The sequence below is a fragment of the Coregonus lavaretus genome (genome assembly GCF_964263955.1).
Source record: "Coregonus lavaretus genome assembly, chromosome: 32".
Taxonomy (NCBI): Eukaryota; Metazoa; Chordata; class Actinopteri; order Salmoniformes; family Salmonidae; genus Coregonus; species Coregonus lavaretus.
In genome coordinates, this window is record NC_140019.1 from 13302625 (window position 1) to 13328485 (window position 25861).

A 25861-nucleotide genomic window follows, 5' to 3' on the forward strand; every position below is an offset into this window, starting at 1 on the left:
TATATTTACACTACCGGTCAAAAGTTTCAGAACACCTACTCATTCAAGGGTTTTTCTTTATTTTTTACTATTTTCTACATTGTAGAATAATAGTGAAGACATCAAAACTATGAAATAACACATTTGGAATCATGTAGTAACCCAAAAAAGTGTTAAACAAAAGAAAAACATATTTTTGATTCTTCAAATAGCCACCCTTTGCCTTGATGACAGCTTTGCACACTCTTGGCATTCTCTCAACCAGCTTCATGAGGTAGTCACCTGGAAAGCATTTGTAGCGTCATACCCAAGAAGACTCAAGGCTGTAATCGCTGCCAAAGGTGCTTCAACAAAGTACCGAGTAAAGGGCCTAAATACGAGAATGCCAAGATTGTGCAAAGCTGTCATCAAGGCAAAGGGTGGCTATTTGAAGAATCTCAAATATAAATTTTGATTTGTTTAATACTTTTTTGGTTACTACATGATTCCATATGTGTTATTTAATAGTTTTGATGTCTTCATTATTATTCTACAATGTAGAAAATAGTAAAAATAAAGAAAAACCCTTGAATGAGTAGGTGTTCGAAAACTTTTGACCGGTAGTGTATATCCCTGATAGCTTTTAACTATATATTGATTATCACATGTCTAATGCGTACTAATATCTTAGAAACACTGTACATCCATGCAGATTGTAAGGTACACAGTCAAGGACCTTATTCGATAATATTAATACCAGCTTAGAGCAGTTTTGAAATCCACTCACCATGAGCTAGAATACTGTTTTGATAGTCCATGGAAAGGTCTCACCTATCTGAAATGAAAAGCTAAAGCCTACAAAATATCTTGGAGACGCAGAGTCTCACGTCTAGAATGTGCAATCACAAAATGCCAATCGTGTTCACTAAAGCTCAATGCAAGCTTCGCTCTTTCCCGACAAGGCTGCTGGGGGCGTCCTCAACACCAAAATAAACAATAAAACGACAAACAATGCTGTAACAGACGTAGTGGGACAGATGCGCCCTAGTTATGGCGGAGGGAGTCGCTCTCCTGCTGAAACAAGTGCATGCAAGAGAACACCCATTGAACCTAAAGATGGCTTCTCGCTCCCATTAGATTTCCTGTTGAAATGTAGACACAGTAGTCCCGAGTGGCGATGCAGCTGGTGACACTGCAGTACTAGTTATTTCTCCTTTGTCCAAAATGGTTCCATCAGAGTTGACCAATCACAGTGCCAGTAGATTAGATGCAACCAATCAGAATTTTCGCTTCTGGTTTTTCCCCTCCTATTGGTCTCAGTTAGCTTTTCAGGGTGCTTGAGTAAGACCCATGGTTATGACTTTAAAATCCTCCAACAGGGTTGGATCAGGAAGACAGATAATGAAGAGTTCAGCATGTGAGGCCAAGCATCAGAACAGAGTTGTTCCAACCAGAGTCCAGATAAATGAATCCAACCCTTCTGTGTTGTAGAGATGGAAGCATGGACACATTGCACACCGTCACACACTGCTCACTTGCGCGCACACACACACACACACACACACACACACACACACACACACACACACACACACACACACACACACACACACACACACACACACACACACACACACACACACACACACACACACACGCAGGATAGGTAAATAGATAGGTGTGTGGGGTTGTTCAGTGGTCTCCATCCTCCCAGGCACAGTCGTTCTTCTGCTTGGCCAGTTTCCTGACCACTCTCTCCAGCTCTTTACGAGACTTCTGCTCGTCCTCCAGACACTGCTTGATCCACTTATTTTCCTGACGAGACACATACACAAAATGTCCATTGAAACTCAGCACAGACATGTGAGAACACACGCATTCTCACACACCTACAAGTAGGAACCCAGAATAACAAAACATGTACCTACAGATAGACAAGCAGGCACCCACATAAACCACAACACCAACATTACTGAACAAAACGGCTTGTCAGCCTTTAAATGTGTCAGAGTGAGCTTTAGATTAACAATTATTTTATTTTACCTTTTTTAATTCATGGACCTCATCCTTTAAAGCGTACACCGCATCAACCAGACTCCTGCAAGCCAAGAAACAAAGGTTATCAGAAAGTGGGCCAATAGCATATTATTTTCATGTTACAATATGATAAAGGCTTTGGAATGTGTGTGTTCGAGGTAGTCAAACATAACAATTTCAGAAATATTCAAAGAACCAATTTCATGCTTTTCAATGTTGACCACAATTTTTTGCTATTCAACGTTAATCACAATTTCTTGCTATCCAATGTTCAAGACAAAAGCACTGTTTTGCCAAAACCTCAAGGTGATCAATTTTAATTGGATAAATAAATACTAGTGTCCTACAGTAGCCTCGAAAAAGCGGATTAGATCTGTTGAAACGACCGGCTGAACAATAACTAACTGCAGATCCATGTGCATACACAGTGATGTAATGGCCTAATAAAAGTATATTCCACTGAGTGATGGCAGTCTTACTTTTCCTCTATGATTGTCTGACCGTTGTTCTTCATCTCCTCCACCATCATCTTCTCTTCCTCCAGCAGCAGGACCTGAGGGACAGACTCTTTCCTCACCGCTGCAGACACACACAATAACACACACACACACACACGAGTAAGCCTGAGTCATTGCCATGTCTATGGGCCATTGAAGGTGCGGTACACACACATCCTGGACGTGTTGAAGAAAACTATTTGTCTGTATTACACACACACACTAACTGTAAGTTAGGGGGGGGGGGGGGCAGTATGAAAATGTTTGCACTCACTAACTGTAAGTCGCTCTGGATAAGAGCATCTGCTAAATGACTAAAATGTAAAATGTAATGGATGGCAGGGGCCAAAGCTTCCTGCCATCCAGGACCTATATACTAGGCGGTGTCAGAGGAAGGCCCCAAAAAAAATTCAAAGACTCCAGTCACCCAAGTCATAGACTGTTCTCTCTGCTACCGCACGGCAAGCGGTACCGGAGCGCCAAGTCTAGGTCCAAAAGGCTGCTTAACAGCTTCTATCCCCAAGCCATAAGACTGCTGAACAATTAATCAAATGGCCACCCGGACTATTTACATTGACCCCTTTGTTTTTACACTGCTACTTGCTGTTTATTATCTATGCACAGTCACTTTACCCCTACCTACATGTACAAATTACCTCAACTAACCTGTACCCCCGCACATTGACTCGGTACATGTACCCCCTGTATATACCCTCGTTATTGTTACTTTTTATTTTTATTTTTTACTTGAGTTGATTTAGTAAATATTTTCTTAACTCTTTTTCCTGAACTGCATTGTTGGTTAAGGGCTTGTAAGTAAGCATTTCATGGTAAGGTCCACACCTGTTGTATTCGGCGCATGTGACAAATACAATTAGATTAGATTTGATTGACAGGTTGAAAAAAGACAATCACTCACACAGACACATACAAACGCGGTGGCGTGTGCTCGAACACACACAGAGTATCCTTCGTCTCACCTGTGTTGGTCTGATGAAGGCTGGCCCCTGTGCAGTAGGCCTCGATCACCTTCAGAATCTGGGCGTCCTCCTCCAGAGCAGCTGTACCTGTCAATCAAAGGCACGCAGGGGAAACCGGGGGTCATGTGCCTTCTGAACCACAACAACAGACTTTACATTCAAACCTTCAACATTCCACTGACATGTACACATACAGTCAGGTCCAACTGATTTAGCTGCTGCATCTCTATGGGTTTATGCTATGGACGGTCCATTTCCCTCTCATCGTTCCATGCAATTTAAAGTAACTGTCCAGTGTTTCCAGATGTCTATGAAATATGACCTATAATTCATTATAACATGAGTAAAACAGTTTTCCTTCCAATAAATGGCAATTAAGTATGTTAAAAAGCAGCTTTTCTGTGTTGGAACGGTGTGAGAATACCCCAACAACAGAAGGGTGTGGGCGTATGCTGGTCATTAAAATGATATTCAAGACAAAAAGTAAACAGCTGATTGGCCAGCTCAGCCAATGAACCAACGTGACATCACATTAAATGGGGACACACCAAGCATTTTTGAAACAGTCAGAAAAGTTTGAGGTGTTTTTTTCTCTCTCGAATTTACACTTCGGCCACAAATACGAGTATAGGACAAGTCAACAACATTATTTGGGTATGAGTTAACAGAATATGAGCTTTTAAAACTAACACTAACAAGAAGAAGCTGGATGTGTTTGATGAGTAACTAACTTTCACTCTCACCTTGAGAAGGCACTCCGACTTTAAGTTATCATAAACCACATGAGATACACGTTTGAGCTAATATGCAGAGAATTACATTGATTCACAGAGATAGAAATTGGCCATTGGTTAGGCGGCGTATGGAATTTGCCACACAGAGTGTGAATCTGTGCTTTCCTTGGTGGCAACCCATTTGGACACTAGGAAATTATACATAATAGAGTGTGATGATCAAACCTACTTTTCCGCAGGAGGAACTCATCGTCTGAAGGTTTTCGTTCTGTTTTGCGTTTCGGGAGGAACTTCTTAATGGGCCTCGGACTTTTACCGGAGTCCTGTAGGAGTCGCGGAGAAGAGTTAGGAGAGTAGAGTACACAGTGACAAATGTCGTCAAGCCAGGGGAAAAAGATCACGGTAACTGCAAGCCTACGGTAACAGACATTGCCACCATGGACAAAAACAAACAAGGCGACAAAGTCTTACATATTGCATAAGCATGGGATGGTAGTAACCAAAGAAACCTGGGTCATGTACAGTAGGGCACGCAACATGAAAATAAAATGTGTGTTTCTTATTGGACAAGTCTAAGTAGTCAGTCAGGTTTCATCCATTTGGTGGCTAATGAACATGACCCTGGAGTCATTTTAAACGGTTTACTTTTAGAAACAAAGTGAGTCCTCCGAGTCATTAATGAATGTGTGATTTTCAACACACACACACGTCACACACTTGAAGCAAATTGTTGTGGCCTATGATGTCATCACGTCAGCTAAAATGGATCACCTTTACCATTAACGAGCCAAAAGATGAAGATCCTAATTGAAACAATGATTAATTCAATGTAATCCTTTCCTTTGTATCCTATTTGTAAACACTTCTATTTTAAAACCTGGAAATTTGCTTTCTTGACATTATATTTAATTATAATGGCATTTATTAATGCTTATTTCATCACAACAGTAAATAGCATGTACAGCAAATCAGTTAATTTATGCATGTGTCCAGTTCAATACAGCCCCTAAAAGACTTTAAAAAACAGGACTATATTTTTCACATTTTCAAATGAAAGAATGACAAATTCACCATGATTATTTTTTTTAAGCTAAGGGAATGAGTGTTTCTGCATCAAATTCCACTTGTATAAGTACGGCTTTCTGTTACCTAGAAAACAGATAGAGATCTCAGGTAGACCGTCTGCCAGAGGTTCTGGGTGACTACGGGGGATAAAAGACAGACAAGGCAGCAGAGAACACAGGAAACCAACAGCTTACAGCAGAGGAAGAGGCAAACAGAGCAATGTGTTGCCACTTCAGCACAAGGGCGCATGCACACACACACATCCACACAGAAAGAGAGTGATAGATCTAGCCTTACCTTCAAGATATAAGAAATTCTCTACAGAAGCCAGTATGGAGAGAGAGAGAGATGCATGATTTTATTTTTTTAAATGTTATAGAAGAGCATGAACAGTGAACATTTCAGTACCCCCCCCCCCCCCCCCCATCCTGTAGTATGAAGAAAACAGAGTGATGATTCCACAGAGAAAGAATAAACAAAAAAACAGGGTAGAGGAGAGAGGTAAAGGGGGAGATGCATGCATTCTCCAAAAAGGTAGAGAAGGAGACCCCAGTTAATAGCTGCTTTAACCCTGGGGGCAGAGAGTATTGTGGGTAATGCTCAGTGATGAACTGTCGCTAACACTAATACACCCCCCCTTGCCTGTAAACTGTCATTCTATAGCTTCCGGGACCACCTTTTGCCTACTCATCTGCTAAGCGCTCCGCACACACAAACAGCTATATCCCAGAGGGTTTTTTCATGGTCCTATTAGAGTCAAGTTACTGTGAGACATAAAGCAGTGTTCTGTACCCCATTCCTGAATAAACTTAGTGTTTGCAGGCATTTGTCCTAGCCTAGCACAATATCCTGATTCAAGTAATCAACTATTCATCCAGACCTTGATAAGAAGAATCTGGAGGGTTAGTGCTGGGCTGGAACATAACCCTGCACACACTGCAGCTCTCCAGAATCAAGCGTGAAGAACCCAGAGATCGATGGATCATAAGTCTGGGTTGGCCTACCTCCTTGTAGCCCAGTGCAGCAGAGGGCTTGAGGGGTGGGGCGGGACGCAGGCAGCTCAGGGACCAGGGCTTGGTGGTCTTGGGGGGCTCCAGGGGACCCCGGTTGGCCTGGCTGGGGGTGCTGAAGCTGGGCAGGTGGGACTGGTGAGTGGGTGTACCCACCATACTGACCGGTTTCCCCCCGTCGTTCTACATAATTCATACACAGAGGTAAGATAGTTAGAAAGAGGGGATGTGTAAGTTTCAATGCAAATGCCAGCCATGTGTGAAGTGCAGTAGTAGTTCATAGTTCAGTGCAATGCGAGTTCTTGCTACGTGTGAAGTGGTGTGCATGTTTTCATACCACGGACCATGTCTAAAGGGAAACACACCATTTTGTTTAGTGCACATTCTCTACACACAACAGCAGTTCCTGTATCTTTGATACAAGAAATAATGCAGTGTGTGAATGTGTGTGCATGCTTGTGTGTGTCATGTCTTTACCTTGATTATGGTGCCCACGGGGCTTCCGCCTTTGGTGTAGGCACTGAGATGGTCCAGCCAGTCCTGCAGCTCCTGGGGGTTACTGCAGAACACTGTGACACGATCCATCATGCTCCCTGCAACACACACACACACACACACACACGAGACACACACACACACACACACACACACGAGACACACACACACACACACACACACACGAGACACACACTTCAGTGGGTTGCACTTTGCTGGGAAGTTCCAGGCCAAGCTACCTAAAGTTAGGTACGTGTAACACTTTGTTTGCGAGACGTTTCGTAAAGCCCACATGTAGACATCTAACATGAATCATAAACGCCCACCATGACAGCTGCGTCGTGACTGGATGACAAACCAGATGATAGTGTCAGGATTACAAAACAAGTAAGCTTTATAGGAACTCTTATAGAAATACAAGATCAAATCATGACGTCAGTGATCTTCAGGTCGGAAAGTCGGAGCTCTAGAAAGAGGCCCGGGTTCCAGAGTTGGAATTCCGAGTTGGATGACCGTTCAAATCGAAGTTTGGAAGTCGGAGATTTCCGAGTTCCCAGTCGTTTTCAATGCGGCATGTATCATAGCTTGTGTCATGTGGCAAGTAAATAACACAACTATGATGAAATGTTCTCCCAGCAGTCTTGTCATGTTAATGATATCATTACATAAACACTATGATGAATAGTTCACATAACTCAAATACTTAGTATCTTTCCTTTTCCCCCTCAGTGAATGTCATAAGTCTTCAATTGTTAAAACAGAGATTAATCAAGGTTTACACAGCTGGAGTTTGTGCTGAAGGGACTTGAATAAGAATGACTGACAGAGCAGCTTGCTACTATTTTTTCAAAGGGATGCTATATAAGAAATACTCCATTGGTTCGCTTAAAATGAGGCGCAAACTGCCATTAATAGCCTACAACCCACTGATGTAATAGGAATATGATAAATGGCCCAGTGACCTCCAATCTATTTAACAGGACCTGTGTGTTATGATACAGGCCTTTCAAAGGAAACCCAATAACTGGCACTGATTGCAATCACCATAATATTATAATCTGCATAATTGCGCCGCAGATTATAATAGAGTATTCCGGTCCTTCTCAATCTCCTCTGAGATTAACCTACTGTACCTGTGATCTCAAAGGCGTAGTGGCCGTTCTCTGTGTCCTCTGTCTGTCTGGAGACTGTGGAGCCCGTCAGTGGCAGCCTTCCCTGTGGGGAAAGAAAGAGGAGGGGGGCGGGGTGACACACTGCCACAGATACCTGGGAAACACCTGGGACATATTCAGATGGCACACATCTGGTCCTCGTATGTTACCTGGTATATGAAGCCACTCATCCGCGGACTAGCAGACAGCATGACCAGCACACTGGGAAACATCATGAGGTAGCGCTCCTCTTTCTCCTATGGAGAACACACATATTAACACAGATACAGCATGAAAGAACCAGACATGGCTATGTGTCAAATACACACATTGACACCCACAGACAAAGATGAGTGTCTGAGAACTGGCAATGGGACGTGAAAATCAGTCGCATCGATGATATTTGGGGAGAAATATCAGAGTTTATTAATCCCAAATCATAATATTTCAGCTAAGTTAAAAGATGCACTATGCAGAAATCGCTTCACCATTTCCTGGTTGCTAAAATTCTAATAATTAGCCTAATTTCAGTTAATGTGACAGAACAAGCAAATATAGTGTAGAGAATCATTGTACCATCCAAACCGCTGTGAAATACAATATTTTGGGTTAAACTGTATTTTCAGCTGTTTGAAGCTAGTGTGCAAAACCGAAAGTAAAAGACGCAAAAACTCAACTTAAAAACGGGAAGCATAGAAATAGTGCACATAGAACAGATCTACAGCTTCTTAGACTTGCTTTCAATGAGAATGACAGATACAGTTGAAGTCGGAAGTTTACATACACTTAGGTTGGAGTCATTAAAACTAGTTTTTCAACCAATCCACAAATGTCTTGTTAACAAAATATAGTTTTGGCAAGTCGGTTAGGACATCTACTTTGTGCATGACAAGTAATTTTTCCAACAATTGTTTACAAACAGATTATTTCACTTATAATTCACTGTATCACAATTCCAGTGGGTCAGAAGTTTACATATACTAAGTTGACTGTGCCTTTAAACAGCTTGGAAAATTCCAGAAAATGATGTCATGGCTTTAGAAGATTCTGATAGGCTAATTGACATCATTTGAGTCAATTGGAGGTGTACCTGTGGATGTATTTCAAGGCCTACCTTCAAACTCAGTGCCTCTTTGGTTGACATCATGGGAAAACTAAAAGAAAATCAGCCAAAATTTTGTAGACCTCCACAAGTCTGGTTCATCCTTGGGAGCAATTTCCAAACGCCTGAAGGTACCACGTTCATCTGTACAAACAATAGTATGCAAGTATAAACACCATGGGACCACGCAGCCGTCATACCGCTCAGGAAGGAGACGCGTTCTGTCTCATAGAGATGAACGTACTTTGGTGCGAAAAGTGCAAATCAATCCCAGAACAACAGCAAAGGACCTTGTGAAGATGCTGGAGGAAACAGGTACAAAATGATCTATATCCACAGTAAAACGAGTCCTATATCGACATAACCTGAAAGGCCGCTCAGCAAGGAAGAAGCCACTGCTCCAAAACCGCCATAAAAAAGCCAGACTACGGTTTGCAACTGCACATGGGGACAAAGATCGTACTTTTTGGAGAAGTTTCCTCTGGTCTGATGAAACAAAAATAGAACTGTTTGGCCATAATGACCATCGTTATGTTTGGAGGAAAAAGGGGTTAGCTTGCAAGCCGAAGAACACCATCCCAACCGTGAAGCACGTGGGTGGCAGCATCATGCAGTGGGGTGCTTTGCTGCAGGAGGGACTGGTGCACTTCACAAAATAGATGGCATCATGAGGAAGGAAAATTATGTGGATATATTGAAGCAACATCTTGGTCGCAAATGGGTCTTCCAAATGGACAATGACCCCAAGCATACTTCCAAAGTTGTGGCAAAATGGCTTAAGGACAACAAAGTCAAGGTATTGGAGTGGCCATCACAAAGCCCTGACCTCAATCCTACAGAAAATTGTGGGCAGAACTGAAAAAGCGTGTGCGAGCAAGGAGGTCTACAAACCTGACTCCGTTACACCAGCTCTGTCAGGAGGAATGGGCCAAAATTCACCCAACTTTTTGTGGGAAGCTTGTGGAAGGCTACTTGAAACATTTGACCCAAGTTAAAGAATTTAAAGGCAATGCTAACAAATACTAATTAAGTGTATGTAAACTTCTGTATATGTGTATGTTTAACCAAGAAAGGGATAGCCTGGAGGAGTAGAACGAAAATCCTCAGTATTCCTAATTATCCTGGCATCTGGGATACTAAGATGAGGTGGGGTTAATCCGGAAAAATTAACCTAAAGTGGCTTATGGTGCCCCCTATCTGCATGGAATGGGTGGAATCAGCCATGACTAAGCATTTTTAGGTCTCCTATATAAGATCTCTATTTTTTCATTATTAGTTAAGCTCTCGGCAACACACACTTCAGAGTGTGCGGTCGACCAGCTTCATTATTGCAATAATTAATCGATGTTAAATAAAGATTGATTGTTTGAAAGGTTGTCCAGGTCTCTCTCAGAACTGAAATGTCCACGACACAGGTCGCCCAAAAAGTTACATATTACAGCTTTAAAAAAGGTTAAGAAAACAGGGAATCAGTTTGAAAGACGTTACATAGACGTTGGTTGGAGCTTCAATAAGACCAAAACAAAGCCAGACATTTGTTCCTCTCAGCCCTCAGATCCTCATAATCGACCCCTACACAGAAACCACACTACAGGGGGGGATGACTTTCGACTCTAGTCTGTGGTTTCTGATTCATAATGAATTCAAATATTTGATGAACATAGGCCTAATGTAGGAGAGGGGGTGGCGATCAGAATATAGGACTCATCTCCAGAATGTGTTGGATGGAAACAATCATATCAGGTGCTGAAATATTACAATTCTGAAAGAGGAAGTCCTTGGATCGATTCTAAGCCTGTGAGTGAACAAACAAGCAACAATTTTATTTCCTGGTTGTCAAGCAGAGAAAGTAACTGGTCCACCTCACTTTTCCTGTTGTTTGCTTTGCCCAAGCACATGTTCATGCTGCTCAAAACATTAATAACCATTCAACCACATTGCTGTGAAAGGAGCCATTGGAGTCATTAATTTGAACTTCGACCTTCTCAGAGGTTGCCTGTAGCGCTCTCTCTGGATAGTTGCCGTTACACACAGATCTATGATCAGCTTACCGTCCCCAATCCTAACATTAACCATTAGGGGGGGGAATGCAAGACTGATCCTAGTTCAGCATATAGGGACACCTGTATCTGTTGCTCTCACCTCATTGGTCCCGTTCTGCATGTGCACTTGGGACATGTAGGCCACGTGACCCAGAGACTTCATCCCATCTCCCTCCCAGCCTCTCACTGGCTCTGACAGGATCTGTAGTTCCAGGTTCTTACGCTTCCACAGGTCCTGACACTGGGTCTGAAAGGACAGGGAGAGGTGCCAATTAATGTATAGTTCATATGAGACACTGTTAGTGTGTGGTGGAAACAGACAAACAATAAGATAATAGCCATTTTAAGCCTGGGTTAGTAAACATTTGCACTAGCGCAAAGCTAGTAACTCTGTAATATAAAATGTCCATGAAATGGCAATACTGCAACAGGTATAACATAACTGTGCCTCATGCAAAGGCGAGTTACAGAGAACAGTTTACCGGGACCAGAAGGGGTGTTCCCCCTCTCACAAAGACAAAATGACAAAGCAACATCAACCAAGTTCTGACTCAGACATGAAGGGCAGGAACGTATGCAAATAGGGCTGGCGGACCCAAAAGTTAACCTTTGGGAAGCTCAAACACACACCCCAGCACACGTCTCACACACAGACACCTCAAGAGACTACAGTGTAAGTGTGTGTGATTCAACCCTTCCCCTCCAATTCATAACTCTCAGCCACATTTTCGAAACAATTGCTCCAACAGATACCTGTATTGACTCTCATCTAATGCTTGTCTTCAAACTCTGTGCTGCTATTTCAGTCACAACCCACCTTAGGAAAAATATTTCCACTGAGGACATATTACACAGGAAGCAATATATTTTATTCTTCATTCAAACTACCGAGATGGGCGTATCATTGCCCTTTCACACTGCACACAGATTAATATAAGCACCCCCTATTTGACCTGTTTTATGCAAGGCTGTCTCGTGTGATGCTCCTTCTCCTCAGTTTGGAAACATAAGAACTAGATACAAAAAACATCGACCCATCTTCAGATAAGCCTTTATTAATTTCATGCACTGAAAATCGACGTGTGTGCTTTCATCAAGACACTGAGCGAGGAAACGCGCACACGATAATGTGATTCTGGATAGTAAGGTTAATATAATAGTTTGTTTAAAACGTTTATATGCTTTGCAAGAAGAACGATTTCCCTAATAATCCTGTTTACATGGAAACATCTGAAATCAGGCTATATGATGGGACTTTTGATAAATGCAGAAAATCGCCAACCAAAATAAATGTTCTACCACAGTGACCATGTTATTTTTAGTTTTCCGAACTCACTTCACTCACACATAAGAGGGGAGCTTGCGCTACCGTTGCTGGCACATGCACAGATCAAATACACTGCTGGAACGCTGATTAAGCTGTTTACATGTCCTAATAATTCGAAAGATTGCGCAGAACACCTGGGGTTTTAATCGGCATGTGCTTAGTTAGATTTTGACCTTACACCCTGCTTACATGACTATTGCATAATCTGCCTACTGCCATAATCAGTTTGATATCAAATTATTATTATTGTGCATGTAAATGTACTCACTGAGATAATTTTCAGTGACTTGTCTCTCTCTCTCGGTAGTGTGTTAGTAATATAGAATAGATGATGCTACTATAGACTAGTAAGATAATACAATGCGCATGGTTCATCTCTATGGGCCATGCCAACATTAACATTGCATGAGGAACCACAGGGGTTCTGTACCTACCACCAAGCTCTTAAAGGCCACTGTCGCCTTCAAGATGTCACTGTAGTCCGGGTGGGCCTCCTGCAAGATAGTCAACAACAACAAAAACGGTTAAATAACTTATATCTTATACACAATACCTTATAAAAGGCAGGGGTGAAAGTAAGCCGGTACGGAGTCCCTGCAAAGTAATAAGTGGGTTACATAGTGGTTCGATGAGAACACTTACATTTTGTCAAGGTGGAGATGAGTGGCCGAAACAGAGACGCGCGCAGACAGCAGTGGACGCATCCATTCAGGCTACAAGTGCAGGCCTAATGACCGTCGCAGAATGTAATTACAATACACGTTTAGGTGTTTTGTAACAGAAGTCCCTTTCCATTCATCAAATGGTGGGTGCACAGTGCACTGTTTGGATGCTGGAATTATTTTGTGAGTGAACGAACGTGCACGGGTAGCCTATAGGAGCACCTTTTTAAAGAGATTGTTCGACAATCATATGAAGACATCATGACTGGTTGTGTTTATGCCACATTAAATTGTAATACATTTGAAAAGTTATATGACAATTCATTACTAAGCCAACTAGGCCCACAGAGACCATATTAAATTAATAGGGATATGTAATTCTATGATTACACCTAGGCTATAAAAAACATGCACGCACACACACACGGGGAGTCCCGTACCAGTAAGAAATTAAATATACTTTCACCCCTGAATAAAGTTGGATGTAAAAATTTTAAAAAATGCAACAATCCAACTACATTAACACGTTTGGGAGGGATATCAAAACACTGTATATCAATAGTATTTCAGCATTGACGGGGAGTGCTATCTGGAACAGTGGAGGTGAGAAACCTCAGTTGCATATGATTCCATAGATGGGCCTATAGAGAGTTAAGCAACTGCCCTCCATGTTGGCTCTAGATGAGACCTACTGTACCTCCACGTGTCTCTCCAGCTCCTGCAGCAGGATGGGGTACTTGTCCAGCCTCATGAAGGGTTTACTCAGGCTGGTGGTCAGGGTCAGGATGCCCGGCGTACTGGCCCCCTGGCTCTCCATAAACGTACCCAGCTCCTCACTACAACACACACACAGTGTTATACTGCTGGGTTACGATGTAAAGAGATAGGGAAAAGATTCCGCCATAGAAAAAAGACACTGAGTTTGGAGTGAACAACCAATTAAGTCAATGTTGAATGTGTTTGGTAGTGAAAGGACACAACTTAAAAAGATCCCACAGTATGAAAGAAGCCAATTAGTTTAGTGTGAAATCGAAAGTGCCTCATCTGCCTCGAACAACAACCACAACTATAGATATCCTGTGTGCAGCTTCCTGTGTGTTCTCTTATCTCTGCAATGCATCTTTACACATTAACAATTGTGCAGCAAGAGACCAGGGAGGGAAATCAACAATAGTTGCAAAATAGCATACATGATTAATTTGCTAAACTGACATAATAATTACATAACCAGTTGATTCATGTCTTGGTTTTAATTACCACTACATTGTGTGTGATGGACAGCAGTGAGATGAACCATTAAGAGGTCCACAGAGGCTAAGGGGTGATTGTAGTGAATGACACAGTGAGGATATGATGAGGGTTGGCTACACACTGAAGGTTACTCACTCACTCATAATTTACAACTGATAAGTGAGACACCACTTTGTTGCGCCCAATGATGTATATAAACCCTGGATTGCTGACGATATGTATTGGCCATTGAGAGGCATTGAAGCCACTGGTCGGCTATATTGGCACTCCCAAGTAGGAGCAGTACTGCATAGGAATGATTGGAATTCTAGAGTAAAAAAATGTGTGCGTGCTAACATTAGCACTCACAAAAAAAAGATATACTTTAAGGAAGATTATTATATATTTTTTGTTTTTATGTTTAGCTCAGATAATATAATTTAAAAGTATGCATTTAGGAGTCTGTAATATAATAAACATGTCAAAAATGCATGTAGATATTAATAAATGCATTTCTATAGCTTCCAACATCCTTTTTTTTTTTTTTTTTTTATGCAGGAGGAGTACCAAGATGGCTGAGCAGTGGCTTCAACACAAGCCCCGTCAGTCATCCACATCGTTGGTTGCGCCTCTACATTTACAGAGAGAAAGTATGACACCTAGTGGGTCAAAGAGAAACTCCAACTAATCCCAAAGCTATCCACAAAGACATGCCATTTTACTTATGCATTATTATACGGACTGTTAAATGCAGTGAAATGCGAATCAAATTTAGATGAATGTCATGCAGAACTGAGATGCCCATAAGGACTGACCTGTGGTCAGTGAGTACGCAGACAGCAGAGGGGTGACTGGAGCAGTAGGACAGGTACAGCATCCTGATCTGACCAATCAGGTTGAGGTAGCAGGCAGCCACTCGCTGCTGGCTCTCTGGAACCCTGCAACACACACAGAGAGAAGTGGTGTGTTAGTTACTACGACAACAGTTGGGTTGTTCCTGTATCTTTGGTTTCAGATTCTATTCTAGATATCGGTCACTAGAGGGTGCATGGTCGTCTGAGGCCATCCCATCTAGATCTACATCGCAACAAAACTATTTCTCTCCAGAATATCTGATAGAAACAGTCCGGCATGTAAAAAGTCTAGTGGCAGATTTGACATGGGGTTAGGGTAATGTGATTTGATTCAGTTGACTAAAATGTGCAGTGCCTCCACCCCAGACCTGTGCCATTAACACTCTCACACACACTTACTTGGTGCACTCCTCCAGAGCCAAAACCAGGCCCTGCTGGAAGGTGAGGATCTCCTCCAGGTTAGCACCCAGAATGCCACTGTCTGTACTGCTCAGCCTGGACACCACACAACAGAGAACATAGAATTACAATGAGTAGAACATATATACCCATTTAAAAACAACAACATGGTGCATGGGTCATTCTAAGAGAGATTCACAATGACACAAAGTTCTTTAGTAATTGGTATTTTAAGATTAATTAAAACATCTGAATGAATCCCCCATGTCCCCCATCCTTGTTCTTTGAGCTTACTTGTCGCTGGCCAGTAGGGGTCGTAGGTAACAGCTCAACACTGTCTGCAGCTCCTTGACAAACTCCCTCTCATGCTCCTGGATGTCTTGAACCACCTGAGAAAGATCATTGAAATGAGGCACATCCTATTAGAAACAGGCATGGTGTTACCGCCTATACAGTTCCCCTAAGCAAAGCTGTAGTGGCCCAGTACATATGGAGCTGTAGAAAAGTGAGATCCAATGTGAGAGGGCCCACTCACCACACTGTAGTAGTTCTTGGTAAGTTGAGTTGCTTTAGGAGACACAGGCTTATCTGCAGGACATAAATAAATAAGAACCTGAGTTATGGAGCAGCAATAACTAGTGTCTAGTCTAAATCGAGTTTTTGTACATTCCAGGTACTACATCAAATCTTCCCCAACCCTACCCACCGCAGGGCTTGACCTCACGGACATAGTTGCTGGGGAACCACCCCGTCTTGCCGTTGAGCGAGCCCTCCCACCAACCGCCCTCCTCCTGGCGCGACACACTGATCAGGTCTCCCTTGTTGAAGGACAGCTCATCCTCGTTGTTCTGCTTGAATTGGAAGCGTGCCTTCACCAGCAGCAGCCCGCCCCCGCCGTTCTCCGACATCTCCTGATTAGGTAGAATGGTTGTCAGTTACTGACTGGTAAACAACCACATCAGTTAGGACCAGCGTTGGGGTCCATTCCATTTCAATGCAGTCAATTCAGGACATAAACAGACATTCTTGAGATGGAATTGACCTCAACTCTGTGTGCGTGTGTTTGTGTGACCCTACCACTGGTTTAGATTGTCTGCGCAGGGACTTGGACCTGGATGACGATAGTGTGTTGGAGGAGGTGGACTGACTAGGAGCGGCTGTGCCGGACTGGGGACATGACCTCTCAGTGCCACAGTCTGTGGAGGAAAACACAGAGACTTTTGAATATTTCATTATGATCCACAAAGACACATTGTGAGTGCAAGGACTCAAATAACTTAGAAGGTTATATAGATGTTTGTCAGTCAGTCATGAACACAACAACTTACATAATTCTTATAATCAAGTATAAAATCAATGTCTCATTTATACAATTACACAGTACTCATAACAGTTGAGATGACATCTCTCTCTCATACACGTCAGTGTTGCGTCAGTGGTTAGGTTAAACAGCATTGGGCTGTGCACTGTTAACAGCTTGTTGATGAGAAGGGGTTTCAGTGCAGACTGTTGGCTCTGCAGTGCCTGACAGAATCACCCCAACTCTGCTAGCTAGCATCTAACACAGACAAGACAAGAGACCTTGTTTTACTTGATCAATTACCAACATCAAAGAGGGCAAAGACCGAATGATTCATACCTCTAATGTGCTTACACTCATATTTATTTCAACAGTGAAGCTAAAACATTTAATTTGGCTCTATAATCCAGCATTTTGGATTAGAGATAAAATGTTTTATTTGAGGCGACAGTACAGAATGTCACATTTTATTTGAGGGGTTTTTCATACATATCTGTTTTACTGTTTAGAAATGAAAGCACTTTATGTATCTAGTCCCCACATTTGAAGGAATCATAATTATTTGAACATATTCACTTATTGTGTATTAAAGTAGTCAAAAGTTTAGTATTTGGTCCCATATTCCTAGCACACAATAAATACATCAAGCTTGTGACTCTACAAACTTGTTGGATGCATTTGTAGTTTGTTTTGGTTGTGTTTCAGATTTTGTTGTGCCCAATAGAAATGAATGGGAAATAATGTATTGTAGGTTGAGTCGGACAATAACAAAATCGTCTTCAAAGAGCTGACTAATAAACTCTCCTTAGCATTCTCAGACAGGAGGAAAGCCATGTGGGACTACCAGACTAATACTGGAAAACACCTGGCAGCCGTCATGTGAGAGGATTCCCTTTGCAGGCGCAGTAATGCATCAGCCTTCCAGCCACAGCAGTACCAACAGACCTGGGCATGTCTCTGCCACAGCCACACCCTTTCCCAATGCCAGCTGCTAAACCTAAGCCAAATGTCGACCCATAGACATCCTTCACAACTGAGCCAACACAGTATTAGATCAATACTTGTATCGGTGTCGGGAAGTGACAGCGAATCCTCTTTTAATGAGCTAACACATTACTTTACATGATACATGTGCATCCTTGTTGGCTGGTACTGAGTCTAAATCCACTTTCCAAGGAGGGAAAGTGTCCGGGAGTAACACCTTTGTCTAATCTCCTTTCATTAAAGGAGCGGATCATCGCCAAGCTATTTATACATGTTTTGATAGAGAGCCAACCATCTGGAAGGCAGGATTAGCTAGATACCCTATTAGTTATACAGACCGAGACCATTGTAATGAGGATTGATAAAGAGAGATTGGCAGAGGCGGTATTGCTGACACTGATCAGTGAGTCATGTTATTTACCATATTGCTACAGTCTGGAAATGACTCTGGAGGAAAAACACCAGGATCATGTTTTTATTCAACCTTTTAGACCTGAGAAAAACAAATCCATGGGAGACCTGGCCATGTATGCTACAAGAAAGACACATCCAGATATCAAATTACAAGGGTGTCTCCGGGGTTATGAGTTCCCCTTTAACAATTGAGGGCACTCCCATCAGCATTAGGCCTACATACTGTATATCCAAGAGTCAAAGCCAATCTTGACATCACCCCAATTCCCCATCACTTTGCAACTGCAGATGGGCCAAAAGAGCAATAGCGACAGGCCAGTATAGTAGAAGTGGTTGTGTTTCTCTTAGGGCTGTGAGGGGGTTATCGCATGGATTCCATATGCCTCTGCACATGCAGTGAGACGCCCAGACAAGCCCTGGAGTCAGTAGCTCCCTCCTTGTGGCCTGGCCACCACTGCTTCTTACAGCTGCACTGTCAGATCGTGCACACAAGCACACACAGAGAGACAGAGACCCAGACAGACAGAGACACACACAGACAGACAGAGACACACACAGACCAGACCGAGAGAGAGAGAGAGAGAACACTGTGCTGAGGCCTGCCAGAAAATCACAAGCAGCAGAAACAGAGAGATGCCTCTTCTTGATCACATTAAAGCGCGTGTGACTAATTCAGCCAAAATCAACAGCACTAGATGTTTTGAAGATTGGCAAATGGCTTCTGGCCCTCTCAGACTCTATTTGATGATTTGCATATCAAGCTGATCACATCACTAAGAGGAGAGAGGAGAGAGCGAGAGCTTTTGGTCCAGTTTTCATGCTGTGGCCTGTACTACCCATGCTCTCTAATAAGGACTGGCGCTAAGACAACTTCAAACTGATAACGAGACTAACGGATACAGTCAACTGATGGCTTTGAAGACAAGCACTGTTTCGATTGGAGTGACTATCAGGTTGCCATTTAGCACGTGCATGTCTTAGAACCTAGCTGCACCATTGCTTTGACATAAAATACAATTTCCTCATTTTGACAATGAGATACTGTTTTTGCCAAGTAAATTCCACTCATACCACTAAACTTGCTACAATGAATAAAGCCTTTTTCAAGCTCAGCCAGGTGTCATCTAATGCAATGTTACAGAAAAGAGCCAGGCAAGTTCAGTTCATGAGAGCCAAAGCCACAGCAGTCATCATAGTAAATATGGTACTCCACAGGAGGCCCATAGAAACAGAGAGACACAGCCATGCCAGCTGCCTGTGAACAGGACACATTTTATGATTCACGAGGCCTCCTGGGACCAATCCAGCTAAAAATGACACACAAGCATATTCACACCCTCGCACACACAGACTTGGCAGAGTGCATTATAAACGATGCTACATGTGATCAGTAGAAGTCTCAGCACTGCACAATGCACACACTAACAAGTAGCTGTAAAATGATTCACTCCACTTGGCTCCTCTTTTAGAGAGGACAGGTTAGTCATGTAGCATAAATTAGTATTATCATTAGTAGCATACACATCAATGATGACAATATTACAATGCATGATAATGAAGGTGAGTAAATATTATTTCGGCCTAAACCTTAAAACCCATTGTGGTCTTATTCAGTAAGGTGCAACGTTTACAACCTTGAAGATAGAAATATAGGCTAATGTATAGAGTAAGAATCATGTGTGTTTTACACAGTGCATTTCTATCTGAACGTTTTGTGGCTCTGCATCCTCCTGAATAAGACCCAGAGCAGATAAATCCAGTCATCAGACTGACCTTGGGTGGCAAAGTTGACTCCCAGCAGAGTGGTCAGCACTTTGTTAAAGTTCTCCCCAGTGTACAGGCCCTCTGGTTCAAATCCCTGGCAGGAGAGGAGACAGACACAAAGAAGAAACGTTCAATTCAAAAGCAAATTGCCTGGCTGCTCATATGACTGACTAAAAACAGCAGAGGAAGAGAAGTAGGTCAGAAATCATTAGCAGCAGAGAGGCTTTTCACTGAAAACAAAGCCTTGCTGACTATCACACAGAGAGAAGCCTGACTGCAGCCCAGCAACAACACACAATGGGATATGACTTGCACACAAGACAGAGACATGTTGAATGTGAACCACATTTTTCGTGGCCTAGCGGTTTTGGTAACGAAACAGACGGTTCTCTCCTCATTTGCCATTCGATGCACACTGAGCACTCGCTCGCTCTCTGTCTCCCGGCCTCACAGACAGCCAGCTATCCACTTTCCTCCAGCAGCTACAGTGCCTTGCAAAAGTATTCATCCCCTTTGGCGTTTTTCCTATTTTGTTGCATTACAACCTGTAATTTAAATGGATTTTTATTTGGATTTCATGTAATGGACATACACAAAATAGTCCAAATTGGTGAAGTGAAATTTAAAAAATAACTTGTTTCAAAAAATTCTAAAAAATAAATAACGGAAAAGTGGTGCGTGCATATGTATTCACCCCCTTTGCTATGAAGCCCCTAAATAAGATCTGGTGCAACCAATTACCTTCAGAAGTCACATAATTAGTTAAATAAAGTCCACCTGTGTGCAATCCAAGTGTCACATGATCTCAATATATATATACATACACCTGTTCTGAAAGGCCCCAGAGTCTGCAACACCACTAAGCAAGGGGCACTACCAAGCAAGCGGCACCATGAAGACCAAGGAGCTCTCCAAACAGGTCAGGGACAAGGTTGTGTAGAAGTACAGATCAGGGTTGGTTAATAAAAAAATATCCAAACCTTTAAACATCCCATGGAGCACCATTAAATCCATTATTTAAAAAATGGAAAGAATATGGCACCACAACAAACCTGCCAAGAGAGGGCCGCCCACCAAAACTCACAGACCAGGCAAGGAGGGCATGAATCAGAGGCAACAAAGAGATCAAAGATAACCCTGAAGGATCTGCAAAGCTCCACCGCGGAGATTGGACTGTCTTTAAGACTGTCTTTAAGCCGTACACTCCACAGAGCTGGGCTTTACGGAAAAGTGGGCAGAAAAAAGCCATTGCTTAAAGAAAAAAAATAAGCAAACACGTTTGGTGTTCGCCAAAGGGCATGTGGGAGACTCCCCAAACATATGGAAGAATGTACTCTGGTCAGATGAGACTAGAATTGAGCTTTTTGGTCATCAGGGAAAACGCTATGTCTGGTGCAAACCCAACACCTCTCATCACCCCGAGAACACCATCCCCAATAGAATAGTTATGCACGCTCAAGTTCTTGGTTGTTTCACAATAAAACATATTTTGCATCTTCAAAGTGGTAGGCATGTTGTGTAAATGATACAACCCCCCCAAAAAATCTATTTAAATTCCAGGTTCTTTCGCAAGCCACTGTAAGGTTTCACATTTTAAATAAAACATCTTAAATATAGAATTTGGGTAGCAGGGCATGAGGCATCTGTTCACTATCTAGCCCTTCAGAGCCAGAGCTACTGTGTCTCGGGGGTAGTGCATGGTCTTACCAATGATGAAGCGTGGCCTATCACAACACATTTAGCTCTCTGTTAACCATGTCAAGATGAAAGACTACTGGGGCAGCTTGTAATATTGACGTGTTAATCTGTTGCTTGTTAATTTTAGAGAACTGAAGCATGGATAAAAACATTAAAACAGTTACATAAAAGCTAAACAATCTGACATCTGAGGCTAAGATATGACATATGAAACTCACTTGTCTGTCTCTGTCAAAGAGCCTTGAGCAGGGCCTTGGTAGTATGTAACTCACATATGTTATAACTGTATATTACTGTAGATGTCTATAAAAAAATACGGCAGACTCAGGCTCTATAAATTAAACTATACTGTAGTCGACTAGAACTGGTCAAGTTAGCCCTCAATCTGTTGCTGCTACTTCCCTTTTCTGCATCTCGGTGCAGAAGGAAAAGTTGTGAGAGTGACTGCTCTCTTTCTCCAGTCACATGACAGCCCCATGTGCCTATTTTGGCTGTGGTTAAGAAGAAAACAAGAGAGAGAGAGAGGGTTTCAGCATCACATCACTGACCAGAGCATGGGAAGGGCCGAACTGCAATGGTCCGGAAAAAGTCAAGATTACATTTTACAGGGGCTCTCCAAATCCTTACGGTCGTGAGCTACTGCACTGCCGCAAAGGCTCTAATTATGGAGGAGAAGTGGGATCGCTGCATGAAAGCAGAAGGGACCTCCCAAAACAAAAAACAGGCCAGCCAGCATTTCTCCTCCTAAACCACTTGACTTGCAGCAGCGAGCCTGGCTGATTCAATTACTATTTTTTAACAAACCAACTTATGTGATTCGAGACCAGAAAGGACTATTTATAAAGGTTGGGGAGGGAGAGGCATGAGTGTCCAACACAGCAGTCACTATACTGCATAGGGAAGGAAAGGACTTCCATCACCCTCTTATTATTTGCATCATCACTCATTGTGCTGGAAATATGTTAGGCCTGACGGAGAGACTAGTTTAGTGTGGATTCTGCTGAATATGCTATATGCAGACATAAATATCAATGTAACTTCTTAATGTGGCTGAAGGGGGGATCATTTTTGCTTGAAAAGGTAGAGAGTACAGCTAAATTTCCCATTACTGTTTAATTAACCAAGCAGTGTGATGCATACTGCTCAATGCACACTGCTAAAACAGTAGACAGTGGAGCCTTATTCAAGACAGAAGCAGTCTCAGTTGAGAACCATCAACAAGCCTCTTGTCTGTGTGTTCAGTGGGAGTGATTGACAGCATGCCTACTTAAGAGGGTAGCCCATTCCACAAGGCAATCAAGAGACATGTGACAAAAACATACTACCTGCAGAAGAAAACAATCTGTGCTGAAATAACAGCAAACCAGTTCTAGAAAAGTTAAGATTTTATTGACTAACCTGTGTTGACTATATTGCCACAATCATGCAGTATTATTTTCTAACCATGGCTTCACATTTCTCAGCTATGCCACCAGTCCTCAAATAAGTTTGTAGGAAACAGTTTACTAGAGTCTAGAAACAAGAATTCAGCAACCAATTCAAGTCAAAATGTCCAATAGCAACAAACACATGATCATATAGGAGAATGTGTTACAAAAGCATTTCGCTACACCCGCAATAATATCTGCTAAATATCTGCACGCGACCATTAAAATGTGATTTGATATAAGAAAGCAAAACATTTCAACATAAAATAGATTAAACAACCACCACCAACCAACCTCTTTGAAATGACTTACCTCTACTTTTAAGGATGTACATCCTCTCAAAAACTCCTTGATATTGGCGATGCAGTCGGCTTCGTTTCTCGGATCCTGACAGTACTAAAAACAGACATAAAACAAATATATAAAAACATAGCATACCTTGGAGATAAAGATAACGGGTTAATTTAATTTAATTATAGGCGTTGACACAAATTACAACTCAAGATGGGAAAATAAACAAAGTAACAATCCACTGTTTCCTTCCCGAATGTTGGTATATCTTAAAGTTTAGAAAGTAACTGTGGATTCTTCTCCTTCATGTATACATAAACCCACCAGGTCATAAACCCACCACTCGCTCAAGGGGGCAGTCACATCAGGAAACAAGCCTTTGAGGAGGAAGTGACGTGCCGATGACCTCTTGCTTCCCCGTTGCGTTGCATCTTATTTGTCTAGTCAGTGACAGTCATTAGTTTTAAATGTGATCAAATTAATTTAGAAGAGTGCCTACAACCGATGTATGCTAAATTAATAATGTATGTGTTCCTTTGTTTTACGGCCTGCATTCAGTTGGCCTGTACAAAATGCATTACAGTGAATGTCTGGTGCCCCAAATAAATCAACCTGCTAACAGTGAAATGCTGCATATAGATATGCGTGCATGTTGATTGATGGTTATTCTGTACCGGAGCCTACATGTTGTATCACAAAATGCACGTGGAACTTCTATATATATTATTAAGACCACAATTATGAAAAGTTTAACTTGTAGCCATCATATCGTTCTAAAATTGTACCCTAGCTCTTCTCCATGTGATGTGACTTCACCAACATAAACAATAGATGTAAATGCATCTAGCACAGGGGAGAAAACGCATTGGATAGCAGAATGTGCATCAGTCTGAATATATATAAGGATCTTTGGCTATATCATGTGTTTTGGAACATTAGTTACTTTTAAGACTAAACCACCGAGTCGTTTAGTCAACTTCAGAATGCGGAACACTTTTTTCACTTCACAGGAAGTCAGCCTCTTATCCTATACGAACTCAACAATCTTTTACATGATTGATAAATGGCTCATCGTAAAGTTGCATGTGGCCCATTAATTTATTCCATTTTTTTTTTTTTACTTAGACATGTTAAATTACATTTCTCGAATGGAGATGGGCAATTTCATCAAACTACCCCTCCCTTCCTCTCCAGAGGCGCTGCCAGTATTTTATTTTCTTACGGTTGAAAAGCGTTATGACTTTGTAAATAATACTTTTTTCCGTTTTCACTGTTATGTTGCACTGATAAACAGTGCAGTTACAATGTTGCGCTTACCTTTGGAACTGAGCCGGGCACGAGCCGCTCGATAAGTTTGCACAAGACGACCCCATCTTTCAGAGATGTTTTCAGAAATTCCTCTGGGTCAGCGATGTTCTTCTTGGGTGAATTAAGCACCCCTAATGATATCAGCCACGTAACCGTCTGCTCCTCTGGGTTCATAGCTCCAATTAACCCTCCTTGGTATGCATCCCCGACGAAAGCATAAAGTTACAGAACTCCGTATCAAAATGTTGTTACCCACATCCGTATCACACTTCTGCTTGTATAAACGCCGTTGGCACTAGTATGGGGTACCCCTACTGGTTAATAACAAGCACTGTACCAAGACCTATAGTCATTGATGGGCCTTTCCATCCTTTGCAATAATTGTTCACCTGTACACACCTGGGAGGCACGGGAGGAGAATTGGGAGCTCTGGCTGTGTGCTTCCAATTCCACTACAATAACATCGGGAAACAGACAATAATTTTTTCTGATGGGCTTCACCATATTTAGCAAGGTAACATTCTATAAATTAGATTTATGTAGGAGATGCCTGTCACAAATGTGGCTCAGCAAACCGAACAGAATCTGCATTCCAATTCTAGTCTAACATCGTAATCAAGTTGCTTAACTCCAGCAATTAATGGTTATTGTGCTTTTGGGAAGGGTATAATTCCTAACCACTCATTGGCTAACTGTCACTGGTCAGGACAGTGTGCAAATGACACCAACCATTCCAAATGTGTTTATTTTAATTGGTGAAACCAGGCATTAGAATGAACTTTCATTTGGGTCTAATTTCTCTGACTGGGTTGTGTCCAATGATGTTGGTTGTTTCCATGCAGGCGCCTGCCACTCTTGGTTCTACTTGGAGCGGTGCCAACACATGCTCAGCACAGGTACCTGGAACAGTGAAGCAAAGCCACTTAAGAGTATATCAAATAAAGTTAACAGCATGTAGCTGTCCACAAGTGTTCTTCAAATGTGTTTAAGAATAATTAAACTCTTCTTTTGAATCAGCGAATTGGTGCTGGACATACCTGTTTAGTTCTCTGTGCGATGGTCCAACAACATGGTCCAACAGGAAGGCTTGAATCACCAATAGTTCCAGAAGATTTCTCCAATAGATCTCATC

At 42.1% G+C, this 25861-nt stretch overlaps 1 protein-coding gene across 3 annotated transcripts; it reads right to left on the bottom strand.

Annotated features, from left to right (window-relative positions):
* Positions 1–1580: 1580 nt before the first annotated feature.
* LOC311107586 (rho guanine nucleotide exchange factor 6-like) lies at positions 1581–25861 on the bottom strand. Of its 3 annotated transcripts, XM_084150091.1 has the most exons (23): positions 25767–25861; positions 24739–25629; positions 23443–23526; positions 20015–20099; positions 16621–16739; positions 16250–16454; positions 16079–16131; positions 15838–15932; positions 15544–15639; positions 15106–15228; positions 13758–13896; positions 12833–12892; positions 11172–11318; positions 8098–8184; positions 7910–7991; positions 6759–6874; positions 6276–6464; positions 5569–5589; positions 4436–4529; positions 3473–3559; positions 2475–2574; positions 2002–2056; positions 1581–1773 (listed from the first exon to the last, which is right to left on the bottom strand). In XM_084150091.1, the coding sequence occupies exons 2-23, from the start codon at positions 24901–24903 to the stop codon at positions 1651–1653; spliced, it is 2325 nt and encodes a 774-aa protein (XP_084006217.1). In that variant the 5' UTR covers positions 24904–25629; positions 25767–25861; the 3' UTR covers positions 1581–1650. The 3 variants fall into 3 exon arrangements, with proteins under 3 accessions (XP_084006217.1, XP_084006218.1, XP_084006219.1); XM_084150092.1 differs by lacking the exon at positions 5569–5589; XM_084150093.1 differs by lacking the exons at positions 1581–1773; positions 2002–2056; positions 2475–2574; positions 3473–3559 and having other exon boundaries at positions 4445–4529; positions 5356–5589.

Bases quoted from the DNA above. Each gene is read 5' to 3' on its own strand.
- LOC311107586 (XM_084150091.1), bottom strand. From the start codon at position 24,903: ATGAACCCAGAGGAGCAGACGGTTACGTGGCTGATATCATTAGGGGTG. The intron at 16,740-20,014 runs GTCAGTCTGATG...TTTCCTCCACAG, and splicing joins AGTCAACTTTGCCACCCAAG to ACTGTGGCACTGAGAGGTCA. The intron at 15,229-15,543 runs GTAAGTGTGTGT...TGTGTGTTGCAG, and splicing joins GCTCTGGAGGAGTGCACCAA to GGTTCCAGAGAGCCAGCAGC.